This window comes from Lissotriton helveticus, chromosome 2_1 (assembly GCF_964261635.1).
Source record: "Lissotriton helveticus chromosome 2_1, aLisHel1.1, whole genome shotgun sequence".
Lineage (NCBI taxonomy): Eukaryota > Metazoa > Chordata > Amphibia > Caudata > Salamandridae > Lissotriton > Lissotriton helveticus.
The window spans coordinates 548,086,707-548,104,459 of NC_136059.1; the positions used below are offsets into that span (position 1 = coordinate 548,086,707).

At 39.1% G+C, this 17,753-nt stretch overlaps 1 protein-coding gene across 2 annotated transcripts in view; it reads left to right on the plus strand.

Annotated features, from left to right (window-relative positions):
- AP3B1 (adaptor related protein complex 3 subunit beta 1) overlaps positions 1 to 17,753 on the plus strand; it is a 1,831,130-nt gene that overhangs the window by 1,529,415 nt on the left and 283,962 nt on the right. For both annotated transcript variants that reach the window (XM_078675217.1, XM_078675216.1), the window contains exon 24: positions 2,938 to 3,022. In XM_078675217.1, coding sequence (XP_078531343.1) covers positions 2,938 to 3,022 — 85 coding nt within the window. The remainder of the gene's footprint in view (positions 1 to 2,937; positions 3,023 to 17,753) is intronic.

Genomic DNA, 17,753 nt, shown 5'->3' on the forward strand with positions numbered 1-17,753 from the left:
TATTCTTCTGTAGATATTAAACAACAGTGCAACCCATAGTTAGATTGGTCAACAAATCCCTGGATTATATCCCAAAGTCTGGAGTTTGCAATGAATAATAATATTTATCTTCAACTATATTTTTATCTTATTAAATTACATTTTTAAAGATTGTTTTTATTAAATGCTTACATACTTTTTCAGTTAATACAATATGTAGCAAGAATGTTGAATGAATCTTTTGAAATAATCCTGATGCTTTCAGTGTAATTGATGAATTATGAAAGAAAAATATATGTATACTACTTTTTAATAGCTGTAACTAATCTATTAATAATTATATTTGTTTTCAGCCGTATTTTCGCATTTTTGTCTTATTTTCCTTCTCACTCATTGCAGTGATTTGCGCTTGACTTCTTTCTTTCACATTGTGAATTATGGTATCAATTGCTCATCTCAGTTTCTATTTTCAAATGATATCATGTAAAAAAAGTTCATGCTCTAAGCACGCCTCCAAATTCATTATAAAACTCTCAAAACATGAATTAGCACGTTTTGTGTTCCTTTATATTCTACTGTACACGTTGTGTCAACAATAAATCATTCTCAATAAACCTGTAATTCCTGGATTCTTAGTAACGTTTAATAGAAAGCATGTTTAGCTGTACGGTTGCAGTTGCCTGAACGGGAGGTTACAAGCTTTTGTTGGGAGTTTAGGACTGAGGCTGTTGCACTGTTCAGGTCCCTCCTTCCTACTTTAGTCTCATTGTTGAATGAGATTGGTCGAGGAGAATCATTGGTTTCTGGATTAAATATAATGGGCTGCTATATCCGTGACATTTGTCCAGCTATGCCTTGTGCATAATCTAAAGTGTTTTAAATGTAATTCTAAATTTAGCCATGAGCAAGTGGAGAACCATCAGGACAGGCTTGTTATGGTATTGTTTCTGAGCATGCAAGTATACTGCGGCTGCGTGATGTACTCTTTGTTGTCTGTTGTAGATTTGGTGTCCGTGTATACTCTGTAGCGTTAGTCTATTTTGGGCAATTGTCAGAGCCCGTATCAGCTTGATGCTGTAGTTTATTTGTATCAGTGGAAGTGGGTTCTTGAGGTGGGGTGATGAGTCATGAGTTGTGCTACCTAACCTAGAGGCATTAGGTTTGCCTGTAATGTCAGCTGCAAGTGTTGAGGTAGCTTTATTCTTCTTGTTGGAGTTTGAGGCCTAGGTTTTTACAGTTATGGAATTGTTTTATTTGCGTGAGAGTAATCCTATACTCTGATTACTGCTGGTGTAGTGAAAATATCCTGCTCCACTATTGGGACTGCCCTTGATAGTTCGAGCCTTACCTCACTGACCTCTCTTGGCATGTAGACATTGGAAACGTTTTTCCAGGCACCATCCCTGCACCTTTTGGTGTCTTCTATTGCAAACTTTTTTCCAGGCACCATCCCTGCACCTTTTGGTGTCTTCTAGTGATACTTTTTATGACACATCCCCTATGTTGAACCCTCTTGGAAAACTGCTAGCTGAGCTTGATATCTTGTTTCAATACTCATTTATATATAAAGATAAACACACCTGAATGTGTATAACTCCCAACTTGACCATATCCTGCTTTGATTGAAAAAGACACCTAAAGATGAGTACATAAATTTTTTTTTATCCTGTCTGTGTCAGAACTGAATTCCTGTACATTCATGTATGATAGTACTAAAAGTTGCTGACATTACACACAAAACAGCTCTACTACTACCTCTAATGTGTATAACTCCCAACTTGACCATATCCTGCTTTGATTGAAAAAGATACCTAAAGATGGGTACATTAAAAAAATAATGTATCCTGTCTGTGTCAGAACTGAATTCCTGTACATTCGTGTATGATAGTACTAAAAGTTGCTGACATTACACACAAAATAGCTCTACTACTACCTCTCATTTTTAGACCACATACTGGCCTTGGCAAAATCAACAAGATCCCATTGACAATGAATTCTTATGCAAAACAACCTACCTAACTTAGGGAGGACTGTAGATTAACACCCTCAATTGCGTAAGACAGAAATTAAGGTATCAGGCAGACCCAGACTTCTTGGAAGGAGAACAAACTTGACACTCTTCATGTCAAAATGAAGAGTGCTCTTTATAGATCCTTTTTAGTTCAGGCACCCAAAATCTGGAATCTTTTTTCCCAAATGGCATCATAATTGTCTTTCATTACGTGTTCAAAACACTTCAGAAAATTCATTACAAGATGAAGTATCCACTCTAGATTGACCATTCACATAACTTTCCAAACCATTGCATAGCATTTTTGCCTGTTCCCACAGACACCTTTGTTCAGCCTATTGTTATATGTATTCTTAAAGGAACTATATTGGCTCTCTCTGCTTTCATGTCTTCCGAATGTTAGCACTTAGACATAGTAGTGACCCTGTTTTACATCTGTCAAAATGTTTGTGTGTACTCAAAGAAACAAATATTTATATTGAACTTGCCCGTTTCAAGTAAATTCCTTTTGTTGTATAGCTCTTTGAAACACAGCTGAATCAAATCCATGCCATACAAAACAAATGTTGACAGATAAATAAATAGAAAACTGCAGTCTGCCACCTTAGGATACTTACTAGATGAGGATTCCACAGGAAGATAAATTATTTACCAGAAAAAGTGTTACTGAAGAAAACATTTGGATCATTCCTGCTTCATGGTTTGTTTTTGCTGTTACTCTCTGGATTATACAAGTGTTGTGGGATGTGACACTGGCTTCTGGGAGATGATAGCGAAGCTACAAAAATGCAATGATCGTATTAGATCAACTGTAAACAAAATATTTTGTGACCAGTGTTCATGTGTTTAGGTATACCGCGTGCTGCTTTATTCTTGTCAATGTAAGGCTGCTTGAGCTTTTGTTTCATTACAGTTTACTTATGTTGTCTCTTTACTGAATCCCTTAGAGTCTCTTGAGCCCGAGATGTCCATTACTGTCTCAATGGGTATTGACTTCTGTGATTCCACTCAAACTGCCAGTTTTCTGCTATGGTAAGTTCCCTTTAGTTTACATTTCCTTCATTTGTACGCTGTATTTCGGTCTTTGACCATAAAGGCAAACAAATTAAAGTACAATACAAATAGATTACTTCATATCAGATTACAAAACAGTATATTAAAAGAGAATAATTTAAAAACTACAACAATAATAGTACTGATTTAAAACTATAAAATCTCACAGATCCGTGTTCTAAAAATGAAGTTAGATATCCTCAATCACTGGTCTAGGAACTTAGCAATTGAAAAGACTATAACTGGGAGACTCATCAGCTCTGCATCTTATTTCTTTTCTTTTTTGGGCCGGGGGGGGGGGGGAGTTTTATATTGTGCGAACTAGACCTGAAGGTATCAGAGCGCTTTACATGAGCACCAGTTACGTTACAGACACACACATTCATTTTTGTTAGGCATGGGGAGATATAGTCATTTGCTCAGAATGTTGAGCTTCCCTGCCGAGACTCTAACCCTGTTCCCCACCTCCGAGGTCAACTTCCCTAGCTGTTAGGCCACATTCTTCTCTATGCTACCCTGTAGCGTTGAATACCTAGAAAACGGCAAAGGGGAACTATCCAGTGCCTTTGTTGCTTATTGTATTTTGGGCAGAAAAACAATAGATGATCTACCATTTCTTCAGTCTTTGCGCATACAGGGCAGAATTTAGTACCACCACGATTGGCTTTCCATTTAGCAGTGAATGTAGCTAAAGGTAGAGTACCCAACCTAAACCTTATGTACAATGTGTTTGTAAACGGGGGATCAATTTAATCCATGAAGTTCTCAAAAGAAGAGAACGGCTTAAATTCAATAAATGATTCAATCAGTTTCCCCAAACCTGTTCCCAGTAGGTAACCTCCAACTTTTTTATTGCAAATGAGGAACTGGTATATGCATCTATCCAATACTCATGCAGACCTAATGGATTGCAGATCTGTTTTACAAAGGCTTGCCATGGAAGCTTCTCCTCACCCTGAGACCTATCCAGAACATCTTTTAGTCCCTTTCTATAGTGAGAGAACTTGTGAGTCGGCCAAACTTTAAACCAGTTCAAGATCGGCTTAAGACTAATTAATTGAGCTGTGTTAAGTATTCGCCAATGGACATGTAGGTATATGTGGCTCAATAGAAGGGACAGCTATTGAAGCAGCAACAGGAAGTTTAGTGGGTGTAAAGCGAGAGTAAACTGATTTAGACACAAACCCCCTCTGCTCCCCGCCCCTTCCTCTCCATTAAAACGCTTCTGGTGGTCGACAGATTGGACAGGACCATGACTCTGGGTCTTACTTTCTACCTGGGAAGGGAAAGATTGTTAGGTCCGAGCTCCAAGAATATTCAAGTTGGCCAAGGATCCTGGAGTATCTAATGTACATGGCATAGAAGAAGGCAATTTAGGCTTTGTAGTCGAAGTGAAGTTCGAACGCCTGTTTCAGTTACCCTTACGGCCCCCGGCCCCACCTTCGGAGGAAGGATCAAGCTGCTGGATAATCTCTGCCCTCAGAGAGTTAATGACAGCCCAAAGATCATTAATCTTTGTGCCATGGTTCTCCACCTCTGCGACCTGCTGGACAGGGGCAACAGTGTTTCTGTGTTGCAAGGAGGCATATCACCAAAAGCTAATGCAGAGAAGCGATTGGAACAAGTGGCCACAGGGTCCAAGGGCATTGGTGAGACTTGGGATATGTGTGTACTACACAGAGGGGGACTAGCTTCAGTGTGTACCCCCCGTTTTAATTGCAGAAAGTGACACAGACTTGGGTGTACCAGATTTTTTCTTGAACAAGGTAGCTACTTGTATCTTTTTCTGGATTGCAACAAAGGTGCAAGGATTTTCCAGCAGTAAAATATGTTCCACCTCTTCGATGAGCGTGTCTATGTCACATAATTTAGTAATATGGAAATAATGAATAGCTTTTCTGCCCGTTTGTTCTCCAGCAAGTTTGCCAGCACTCTTTTTTTTCCTCCAAGTTAATTATAGCAAATAACTTGGGAAATAGGGGATAATTATACTAGTTTACTGGTAGACTAAGTAGTAAACGGAACACGAGCAAACCAAACAGCAAAAGCTGAAGTCCCAATAAAAGTCAAGTTTATAACACGCTGAACAGTTGACAATGTCTGGGTGATAAATCAATCGGGCAAATGTCAAAAACATAGCAATACTTGTTCGCGAAGGTAGTGATTCCTTAGTCAAAGATAGTTACAGTAACTTTTCTTTCTTCTGAGTTAGCATACTCCTCATAAAACACCTTATACAATGACATCATCCTACACCATCTGTCAGGATCCCCTAAAGGAGGTAAACTATTTTGTGATATTCAGGTGAATGTGCATCAGTCGTAAAACCTATTATGGCTTTGATTACATGGGAATTCTTTACTTTGGTTATTGAAACATGTACTGATGACTGGAATGAGGTCATCAGAGCATCTTTTTCTTGAGGTTCAATGGTTTTAAAATTGAAATGTGCTTCAGCTAGAAACATGCTTATCTAAAGGCTTTTTAGTAATCAGCAGTTGACTTCAAACTTGCCAGTTCTGGTGAAGGCATTGGGAGACATTACCACCAAGCAGATGTGCATCTATTTGGAGTAACATGCACACTGACTCAATGTACTGTAGCATTGGATTAAATCTCCGAATCGGTAGCCCTTCCTGGACATCAGCGGTTTATTTTTAGGGGGTAATTGGCATATCTCATTCAGAATGGCTTACCTTGCATCGTAGGTGACCTTGTTATTCTGATCACTAACTGTTGGACATAGGTTACAGCTGTGCCATCCTTGTGCGCGTATCATTGTTTGCGTCTAGTGGATGTTAGGAGGCTTGATGAGAATATCTGTATGCAAGTAGAGGTGTGCCTTTTAACCATTCGCATGTTTCCTCAGTCTTCCTGCTCCTCGTCAACATATACCTGTGGCCCTCACCAAGTCTTCATAAACCTAGCATCTACCTGTACATATGTGCGGCAAAATAAAGTTCAGGAGCAAAGGGACGAATTCTTAGATTACCTTTTACTACAAGTGAGGAATCAGTACTAACACATTGACCTTTAAGCAAACTGTAGGTATTTTGAGGATAAAATAGGGGCTTTTTGTTTATTTTTATAATACGATACTAAAATAACTTAATATCTGCAGATTTTCAAAAAAGGTAGTAAAAGTGTGCAGATTACTTTAAAAGGTCCTAAAACAAACAAAAGCTTAGTATCCATTAACATCCTGTTGAGTTTATTGTAATATGAATAGTGCACTGCTATTAAAATATTTATTGCCGGATATACTCGAGCATGATGAATACAAGCAGTGTAGCCCAACACATTGATTCTATGTAAATCGTCACCTTTTATGTTTTGGGAGGTCTGCTGCATTAGTGCTCTATGAAAAGTGATTGCTTTCTTCCATATTGCCAAGTAATTGTTTATTATTTTCCTATTAGACAAACATGACAGATCAATATTACCGAACAGCAGACTATGACTAACGTCACTGTAAATAGATTTACCTCGGACACCGGAGGTTTATTCATTTTAATGATTTTGTACAATGTGAGCTCAATGACAAACCTCAAGCTACCACGTGTGTATCAGAATTTAGCAATGAAAATGTTTGGCGCACTGCGTTTAGAGCCATCTTCTCTTTTTCTGTCAGTGAAAAGCAAAAGACCTGGTGTCACTTCAGAACAAAAAAATAATTACGAGGTTCAAGAAAATACTGACGACTTTGTTGCCAGACCGAGCCAGATCTTTTTGCACTAATGTTTTTAGCAGTGGTATAGAAATGAGCCACATGGCTCCATAACCTTGGTTCACATATGCACCAGGTTTTAACTTTGAATTCCCCACGGCAGCATTCCCCTTATCTCTTGATGAAACCAGACTGTCATCCAACAAGGGGTTAAAGATTGAATCACTTCAGAATTTCAACTCAACTAGTGACTATGTTAACTCTTACTTTTTAGATTGATTGTATGAAAATGTATTTTGTGTAACTATCCTGAACATTAGTCATTGAGCAGAGCAAGTTGACCAATGCTTTAGATCAAGGGGTACAGTGATCACCAACATGCCTTTTGCTATGTACTCCCAGTTCCATTGAAAACCAATAAAAGACAGTCATTCCTCGGAGACCACCAGGGCGAACATAACCTGACTGGTAACTGAGTAATGCCTGAACTAGAGAGAATGGCGGTTGGGTTTCCTGCATAGGATTCAGCACTGTTGACGTTTTTGGGCCAGCTTCAGCTGTGCCGTCCAGCTGTTTAATCGAACAGAGTGACCAGCTCTTATTTGTAATCTGGTCCCAGAAAGAAGACATTCCTAAATAGACTTCAGTCATCTAGAAGTAAAGGAAATTGGGAAATGTATTTTGCTGGCAAACAGTTGAGTGTAGAAAAGGACACGAGAATATATCAGATAGAGCTAAATGAATTGAGGGAAAGGTACGAGAAGGTGAACTGACAGCTGTTACTTTGAGGCCAACTCTTTTCTGGTATTAATGCTGACTTGGAAGAGGCCACAATGCCTACTCGAAAAATACCTTGAAGCTCAGAAGTCAAGATAGCATGTCACATCAGTAAAATGAGTACGTCTTGCTGCACAAGTCGTACACTCCGCCTCTTCACAATCACAAACCAGCTTCAGCAGACTGAGATCTGCTCATAAAGGACAAGAGTGAAAGTAACTTCCACACCGATATGAAGGGATCGAGTTGAGCTCAAAAGCAAACGTCAGTTTAACTTGAGCTTATTACATAGATTTCCATTTAGCATGATTGAAAAACACTGAAAGAAATAGTATGAAAAACAGCGGGGAAAAACTGTGAAGTAAATGATGGCTATCCGAGAACACAGTTCAGGGATTGATTCCTTCTTCCCCATTGTGTATTTAAAAAAACGAAAAAACAGTACTGTGGAATAGCATGAGAGGGGAGAGAGACACTTCAGTGGAGATGTAATGAATGGGGCAAGCAGACTGAAGGCAGTGGAAGTGTTGAGGGAGAGTGGAAAATATGTGGCTTAGGGAAGTCAAATTCCGGGGAAGCCGAAAGTGACATTTCGTCAGGATAGTAACAATAGGGACAGTGGAGAACCAAGCAACAGCAGGATCACCCTCTGTAGGAAGGGTAGAGGCAAGAGAGCATGGAAAGAAAAGGGATCCCCTTTTCTTCATAGTAATGAGCAGAAAGTGAAATCTGCAGGCAGAGCAGTTAGAACAAGAGAAAAACATGGGTTGGTTGTGGCTACGGGATTCTTTGCTGGGAAGTTTTAATTAAAATATTCGGGCAAAATAGGTTGATATGCAAATAGCACTTTACCCTTTTCAACTTAGGAAATGTTGATCAGGAGAATGTAACCATCAATGCACAGGTATTGAAATTGATTGCTGCTCAGTTTCTGGCATTTGAGGAGGGAACACAGATGGTTTTAATGGTTGTGGATTAAGGACAACTCATGAATCTGTTTAAAGTCACTAAAAATGGGCATGAGAACGAGGAACAGATATATGGTTGCACTGTATAAAAGAGAGAATATTGAAAACCAAACTTACTCAGCTAACCTGAATATGCCCAAGATTTGTAAGTGTGCCGAAGAAGCAGAAATGGTAGATGCAGGATGTAGAAGAATAGTGCTGTCTAATCATCTTACAAGATCATGTGTTTTCTTTCCTCAGTTTGGTATCCCACATCTTTCAGGATGAACCTGTATTATAATTATTTTAGGACGGCTGTGCCCAGAATGCTATTGCAGTGTGTAGAATGAAACAGAATTAAAGTTTACTATTTTGTTGCACCATAAAGCTCATTATCCCTAACAGTTCACACCAGTTCTTAAATCCTTACTGTCTAAGCTGACTTTTCTGGACCAACTGGTAAATATGGCGCAGAGCTGACAGTGATTTACATTTGGAGAGTCAGGTTTAGATGAAATAATTGATGGGTGATAATTGTGTGACATGATACCATAATTTTTAATGGTTATTATTCTCATTACCCTTCTCCTGCCACACTCCTCAAGATGCTGTACTCTAGGTAAGTGCATTTCCAACCTATGTATGGTCGTTTAGGATTGTTATTAATTTTCGCCTAAAATGCCTTTGTCAACTGCTTGTTTGAAATCACGTCTAATTCTGCACTAGGTGTACACTCAGTCTCTTTTAAGGGTGGGGGCAAAAGTATGGTTTTGTGTTTGATGAAGGACCACATTGACTGGCGGGTATTATCCTTATCCTCACCACCCAAAACAAAACGCTTTGTTCAAACGCATTATTTGTTCTTCAAGGTTAGCAGTAGATTTTCAAATGTGGTTTAAACGCGCTGCGCAATTTTGACAAAAACATTGAAGGGTTTGAAGGCCACTTTAAGAGAAACTTTTTGATTTCAGCCTTAAGGATTTTTAGGAAACAGGGTGTATTATGAAACGCATTTGGTTAAATATAAATACTTAAAGAACCCTATGTAGAGGTTCCTTTGTGCTCCAATGATGTGTTTGGTCTAGAAAATGTATTTTAAGGGAGGATGGGCCAGGACGATTAGAAAACATTGACGGATTAAAACACTCTGGGCTAACATAGTTGGTAAAACATGAGAATGCAGCATCAGTCTTTTGAGGGGCATATGGGGTAATGGACCATTACCATTAAGGTATACAGGCCATGAAAATGTACTTCTGAGTGATGTATGACAGAACCACGCATGCCGTTACCACCCAGTGCCTTTACCACGCAATGCCACACATACCTTTACAGTGAATGTATTATATATACATATATATATATATATATATATATATATATATATATATATATATATATATATATATATACACATATGTATGTATATATATATATATGTGTGTGTGTGTGTGTGTATATATATATATATATATATATATATATATATATATATATATATATATATATCCAAATGTCACTGCTCCCAAATTGAGGGCCTCTCACTTCGTGTATAAATACAGTTTTATTGGTGACTTCAAAAGGATAAAGCAAAGTCCTTTAGAACAACGCTTCGTATTTGCCTCAACTTGTCCATTCACTCTTTGGGTGTCTTCTCTCCCTTGATCACTGGCACGGGCATCAGAGGAACGGCAAAAAATAAAAAAATAAATATATATATATATCTATATATATATATATCCTAGATAATGACTGTATTAAAGCCCAATCAGAATGGCGTCCCAGATTCATCGCTAGGGGGTACAGTCCTTGTGTAATTGACAAAGCTATGATCAGAGCAAATGAGCAGGGTAGAGCTCAGGTATTGGTTAGCAGGATAACGAACAATAACATCCCTATGATTGAGCAGCCTTTGAGACTGATTTTAACATATAGTAATCAACATACTATCAGAAAAATAATCAATAAAAATTGGGCTCTCATAAGGAATGATCCGGTACTGGGAGAGAGACTAAACCGCTCTCCAAATCTAACTTTTAGAAAAGCCAGCTCTATGAGCAATACGCTGGTTTCTAGTAGTCCAGAGGTTAATACAACTACCTCATGGATTATGGGCAGTAAGGGTTTCATCAAATGTGCATCCTGCAAAGCATGTAAGCATGGTGTGAATTAGACAGAATTTCAAACACCTTTCAAAAACAGGCCTACCAAGATAGATAAGAAATTGACCTGTAAGATGGAGTTAGCGGTGTATGTGCTGGAGTGTCCCTGTGACCTGCGGTATGTGGGTAGAACCAGGTTACAGGTCCACAAGCGGATACTCCAGCACATACGCGCAATCAACAACGGGGATGAGTCATATCCTGTTGCCCGTCATTTTGATGCAGTACATGCGAAAAAATCCAATGAATTGCGCTATTTTGTAGTTGACTGTATCCCCCCATTGAGACGAGGTGGTGAACGTGACATGAAACTGAGAACTGCAAACGAAATATATTTTAGAAATGGATACTAAAACTCCAAATGGATTGAATTCCAGCGAAGATTTGTATACATACTTATGAAAAGTATAAGAAGTTTGTTTTTTAGATATTTATTTTCGCTAGTGTCTGTTTACTTGTTTCTTTGTCGCTGCAGAAAACTGATATGTATTTTATTCTAATTAATTCGTCACTATTTTACACAGTTATGGTTTATGGTAGGAAGATACTTTATAGCACATATGCACTTTAATCATGGACTTTTTGCATGATAGGTTGCCCACTTGGGCTGTATCTTGGCGCTCAATTATCATTGCTATTGTTAACATACATTTGGAGAATGCACAATGAATAGCAATTACATGTTGCTATATTGAATGAAATGTGACTGGGAAGTATTTTAATCCTAAACATTCATTTTTCTTCTGCAATAATTCTAGTATGTTGTGATTTTATTAACAATTGTATTTAAATTTTAATCTCCTTATTTATAATGATGCACAATTGGTTTTATCCTCAGGTTTTTAACACAGATTTTATTAGATCGTGTTTAAATCTTGGAATTAGACAAAAAATTAATGGTCTAGTTTGTGGGGGATATTTATTAATATTATTTATTGATAACAGTAAAATTGCACTGAATTATTGGCGCTATTTGCACATTCTCGACATGTATTTTACATCTATAAGAGAAAATGTTATGCAGTGTATTGAACGTAGTCTGTTTTCCATGGTTATGGTTTGAAAAATTGCACTGTCACTTTAAATGGGTGGCCTGTACCATGTAGCGTGTCATATGAGCAAGGTCCCACGAGGACCGAAACGCGTAATGGAGGCGGTGCTGGGCAAACAATAAACTCCAAATAAGCACTATCTTTTGGTTCGCTTCGTCTCTACCAAAGACATCGTGGAGTGGTGGGACGAGTACAAGGAATATATATATATATATATATATATATATATATATATATATATATATATATATATATATATATATATATATATATATATATATATATATATATATATATATATATATATTCACTGAAAAAACCATAGGTTTCAGGCCTTATATAGTTAGGAATTAGCATTTAAAAAAATCTTTAAAATTCACTCCAAAAACTATAAGTTTTAGGGGTGTTATAGTTAGCTGGACATTTCACTCATACAAAACCATTGAAATTGCTCCTATATAGTTAGTTGTACTAACTATATTTCGCGCACCCGCAATCCACTGCTGATGATGTCACATATTACATCATTCATGACATGGTCAGTGACATCACTGATGACATTTTCAGTGAATTTCAAAGGTTTTTTTAATGCTAATTCCTAACTATATAAGACCTGAAAGCCCACCAGGAATCTCCAGTATGCGCCAGGGGACTGCATTGCAGAGAGGTGTAATGAAGCCACGCCCCTTTTTACACCTCTCTGCAACGCAGCCCCCGTGCATGTTTGAAGAGGGGGAACTAATTCCCCTTGCATACTGGGAGCCTCTGGAGGCCAGCTAGCCCACCTTGAACCTCCAGTATGCGCCAGGGGGCTGCATTGCAGAGGTGTAATGAGGCTATGCCCCTTGTTACACCTCTCTGCAACGCAGCCCCCTGGCGCGTTTGCAGAGGGGGAACTTATTCCCCTTGCATACTGGGGGTCCCTGGGGGCCAACTAGCCCACCAGGAGCCTCCAGTATGCGCCGGGGGCTGCATTGCAGAGAGGTGTAATGAGGCCACACCCTTTTTTACACCTCTGCAACTCAGCCCCCGTGCATGTTTGAAGAGGGCTAACTAATTCCCCTTGCATACTGGGGGTCCCAGGGGGGGCCAACTAGCCCACCTGGAACCTCCAGTATGCGCCAGGGGGCTGCATTGCACAGAGGTGTAATGAGGCCACCTCTCTGCAACGCAGGCCACTGGCGCATTTGCAGAGGGAGGACTAATTCCCCTTGCATACTGGGGGTCCCTGGGTCATATCTGCCCAAACGCCGAAATTCCGAACGATTGAAAATGACTTTTCTTGAGAAACATTTGGATTTGGATTATCATGTCCTATACTTTGGAATTTTTGAAAGACTGACTTTGAGGATGCTATAAATTACTCAAGTCTGCCCGAATTATGTGGGTAAAATTGATACCTAGTCACTTTGAATAAGAATGTACTTGCGTCTCGTCTAACATTTGGAAGAAATATCTAGTTATATAACAACAGGATACCGACATAACTTGAAGGAAATAAGAACGCCCTGAAGAAGTTCTGTTGTACAGAACGGAACGCGTCAGCTGGCTGTGGTACATAAACTTAAGGAAAATAAAAGCATTTGAATATACACCAAGATTCAGCGCTTCAATAAGGACTCTAAGTGATATGATTTGATTGGACTTATTGTGCAAGTGGTGCTGTGCCAAACCTTGAAATATTCTCCACTACTCTCTACTACTTACTCTCTACTACTCCACTACTCTCTAATACTCACTCTCTACTACTCATTCTCTACTACTATACTACTCTCTACTACTCTCTCTACTACTCACTCCCTACTACTCACTATCTACTACTCACTCTCTACTACTCTCTACTACTCACTCTCTACTACTCTCTACTACTCACTCTTTACTACTCACTCTCTACTACTCTCTACTACTCACTCTCTACTACTCTCTACTACTCACTCTCTACTACTCTCTACTACTCACTCTACTACTCACTCTACTACTCTCTCTACTACTCACTCTTTACTACTCTCACTCTACTACTTTCTCTGCTACTCAATCTCTACTATTCTCTCTCTACTACTCTCTACTACTCACTCTCTGCTACTCTCTCTCTACTACTCTCTACTACTCACTCTACTACTCACTCTACTACTCACTCTCTACTACTCTCTACTATTCTCTCTCTGCTACTCACTCTCTACTACTCTCTACTACTCACTCTTTACTACTCTCTACTACTCACTCTCTACTACTCACTCTACTATTCACTCTACTACTCTCTACTACTCACTCTCTGCTACTCTCTCTACTGCTCTCTACTGCTCTCTACTACTCTCTACTACTCACTCTCTACTCTATTACTCACTCTCTTCTCTCTACCTCTCTACCTTTCTCTACTTCTTTCTCTACTAGTCTCTACCTCTCTACCTCTACCTCTCTACCTCTACCTCTCTACCTCTCTCTACACGCACACATATACACATATATATATGCATATGCATTTATATATGTGTGTATATATATATATATATACATACATATATAAACATATATAATCTGCATATCTATATAAATACAAATATAAATGCATGCATACATATACATATATGCATACATATGCATGTTATTTACATGAAAGTTTTAAAAACACTAATAAAAGCAAAGCTAAAAAGCCACCTCATTACAAACAGAATGGCTTTAACTTAAACGAGGGCGAGATCTATTGCATTTTCAATGCTTGTTTACTTTGGTTCCATCAAGAAGGCATTCAGATGTGTCACACATTTGCCATAAATTCTAGTTGCTCATTAGATCACTGTAATAAAGCTACTGCTCACCAGGGAAGTCTGCTGCTAATCATACTTTCTATGGCAAAATGAACCCACTCATTTTGTTCCTTTTTAAATTAAATGTTTTCAGACTTACCACTTCATTCCAATCAAGATGGCTTCTGGTGTGCCATACTTTTGTCATAAGTAAGACTGTTAGCGCTCTAGTTGTTCTTTAGAACACTCTGGGACATGCTATACTTGGGCTACATCTGGGTGATATTTGGGCTACATTTGGGCTCTTTTGTCTCTGGTGGCCATCTTGAGAGACTGCATGTCAGAATTTTTTAATGAAATAGAAGAGGATTTGGGAAGTCACTCAAAATGTGCCCTCATTTTTCTTTCTGCAGCACTAATCATACTTTATAGGGCAAAATATACCCCCTCATTTTGTTCCTTTTTAAATTAAATGTTTTAAGAGTTACCACTTTATTCCAATCAAGATGGCTTCAGGTGTGCCATACCTTTGTAATAAGTAGGACTGTTAGCGCTCTAGTTGTTCTTTAGAACACTCTAGGAGGCTGCAGTAGAACACAAAGGAATCAACTGACAGTCTCTGTCCTTGTTGGATGTACATGTTTTACTGAGAATGTCAGACTTCATTCTCACATGACTGAGAAAGATAACGTGAATTTACAGAAAATATGCTTTCAGTTTAGCTTATAGATCCCCTTCCAAATCACTGTGGGAAAAGCATGAGATAATAGTTTTCTTTCAAACATGATTCATGATATCCCAGCAGAAGGCTTTTTCACATGGTAAAATCACCTTAGAACACACCACAGTTCCTAAAAGGAGTATGGTACCATCAACAAATGATTTATAATGTAACTAAAGTCCTAAAACCCTCTATTAACTACAATGGTTTTTCATGAGGTGCTATCATGTATATTGGTCCCAAGATGGCTGCCAACACTTCTTGGATGAAGTGCTGACAGCCAATCAGATCTCACAATGAGAAGTGTGGTTAGGCTCCGCCCAGATATATATGTGTTTTTGAAGTTAGTTTTCATAAAACCCACTTGAGCAATTTTCACCAAATATAGCAAAGGCACTTCTGCGTACCAGTCCCTACAATTTTGCCAAGTTTGGTGTAATTCCGTTCAGCGGTTCGGGCTGTAGCCTTGTCAGAACGTCCTATGGAAATTAACATGGGGAAAACACGTTTTGGAACCCCCCTTTTTTCTCAGCCCCCACTTCACGAATCTCCCCGAAACTTTCAAGGAAGGAGCGCAGTGGAGCTGGCCAATATTTTGGAAAATTACAAGCAAATTCCTTAACCGGCGGCAAAGTTATTCCCAATAGAATGTTGCGGATTTCCTATGGTAGCTAGGTCCTAACTATATATACCTACTGGCTATTGCCAGTAGGTAATATATATATATATATATATATATATATATATATATATAGATCTGCTCTCTTGCACTTGGCTCTGATGTGCCAGTATTTGAACTCGGACCGCCCGCGACAGCCCGATACCTCTTTACCGGCAAGAGTGGAGTTTTGTTTGGAGGCTGGGCTGACCCTGTTTTGGCAGTAACACTGGGCATTCTTTGTCTGGAGGATCGTGGTGAAGAGCGCTGGAATATATTACACGCTAGTGAGACCGGTGTATACAGAAGTAAATTACACACTAACCGTCGCTGTACGAGCGGAGGCTGCGAAGGTCGGAGGTAAGGAGTGCGCACTGGAGGTGTGGTAGTGGCGCTCTGGTACTCCGTTCCTGAGCATTCGGAGCCTAAGCGGAGCACCCCTGGTGGGAAGTATGCATGCCTAGGGGCTTGGGAGCATAGCTCAGTATTCATATAATAGGGTCGGAGTCTATGCACCAATTGCTTACAAAGACATTTATTTTACACGATGGCAAGTGGATTGGAAGCTTGTCGTAAACTAACTGCAGACAAGCTGTTCTTTGCGCAACCTGGACCCAATAGCAGTGTGTCACATCCCAAACCAACTATAACTGATTAAATCAATTTGCAAGCACTTTTCAATACCTTAGAAAACCTCCGCAAGAAAGAGCTATCTAAATGGTGGGAAGCTGAATCTCTACGTTATATTGAGGTCAGAAGTGTACCAAGAGGTCTTCGGATCTTCACTATTTCCACTTATGAAGATCCAGATATGGCTATGTTGGACGAATGGTCCAATAACTCCTCATCTTGTTCAATGATCATGATGCAGATTCTGGTGAAATACGCGTTGAAAGATCGTGCAAAACTGCTCTTGCAAATAGACAAATCTTGCAAGAAATTGGGCAACTTATTTCGAAAGAGGCACTTGAAGAACATATGAAAAGCTTAATGGCCAAAATGGACAAATGGGAGGAAGAAATAACTGCGAAGAAACAAAGGAAGTTTCTGCGTGATTATAAACTCTATCAGTCAGGCGGACATTAACATTCCAAATAAAATATGATCATCTATTTGAGAAAAGAGGAATAGTGAATACACCAACTGGTATCGTTGGATCCACAAGAGAGATCAGCAAAAGTGATGTTTCGGATGGAAATGTATCAGATGCCTCAATGTCAGCCCTAAATCAAGAAATAACACAGGATCCGCAAAAGAAAACAAATAATTTTTTATTACAATTTCACATGATGAGCCAGAATCGGACAATTTCTACAGGAGAGGGGGCACAAAGAGGACGGGGACGCGGAAACCGAGGAAGAACAGGAGGAATCAGCAGGCCAAAAAGAGGAGGATCAAATGCAAACAAAGTTCCAGTGGGAATGGAAACAGGGCAGAAAACAGAAAGTATGACGGTGGTGAACCTTTCCCAGCGGTGTCTTTCCAATGAGGAAATAGAGACTTTTGCACTTGGTTTATCATTTTGTCCCCCATCCAATATAAATTATGCCCAAACTAGAATTGACCTCTTCCTGTTTGCAAGAAAATTGAAATTGAAAAAATGGTTTAACACCTCATCACCGAGGCAATTGACTGTAAGTAATTCTAATTTTGTTAGTAATCTTGATATGGTGGACATTGAGATGCTAAATGAATTGCATACTATGACGGATGATGTGGGTAATACGGGCAATGTGACTCCTGAGTGGGAAGGTTGGGTTGATGAACTGAGTGGGAATCCAGGGAGCAAGTTTAAACCAAAGTCTGTTTTTCTCCCGAATGTAAAATGTGAGGCCATTGATGTTTTTGAGAAGTGAGTTGTGAGGGATTTACATAAAATCAGATACAATAAAATTCCCTGTAGTAAGAAAAATGTAACAGTTGATCAGATTACCGCCCTGGACAACCTAAAAGCAGATCAAAGCATTGTCATCCGACAATCG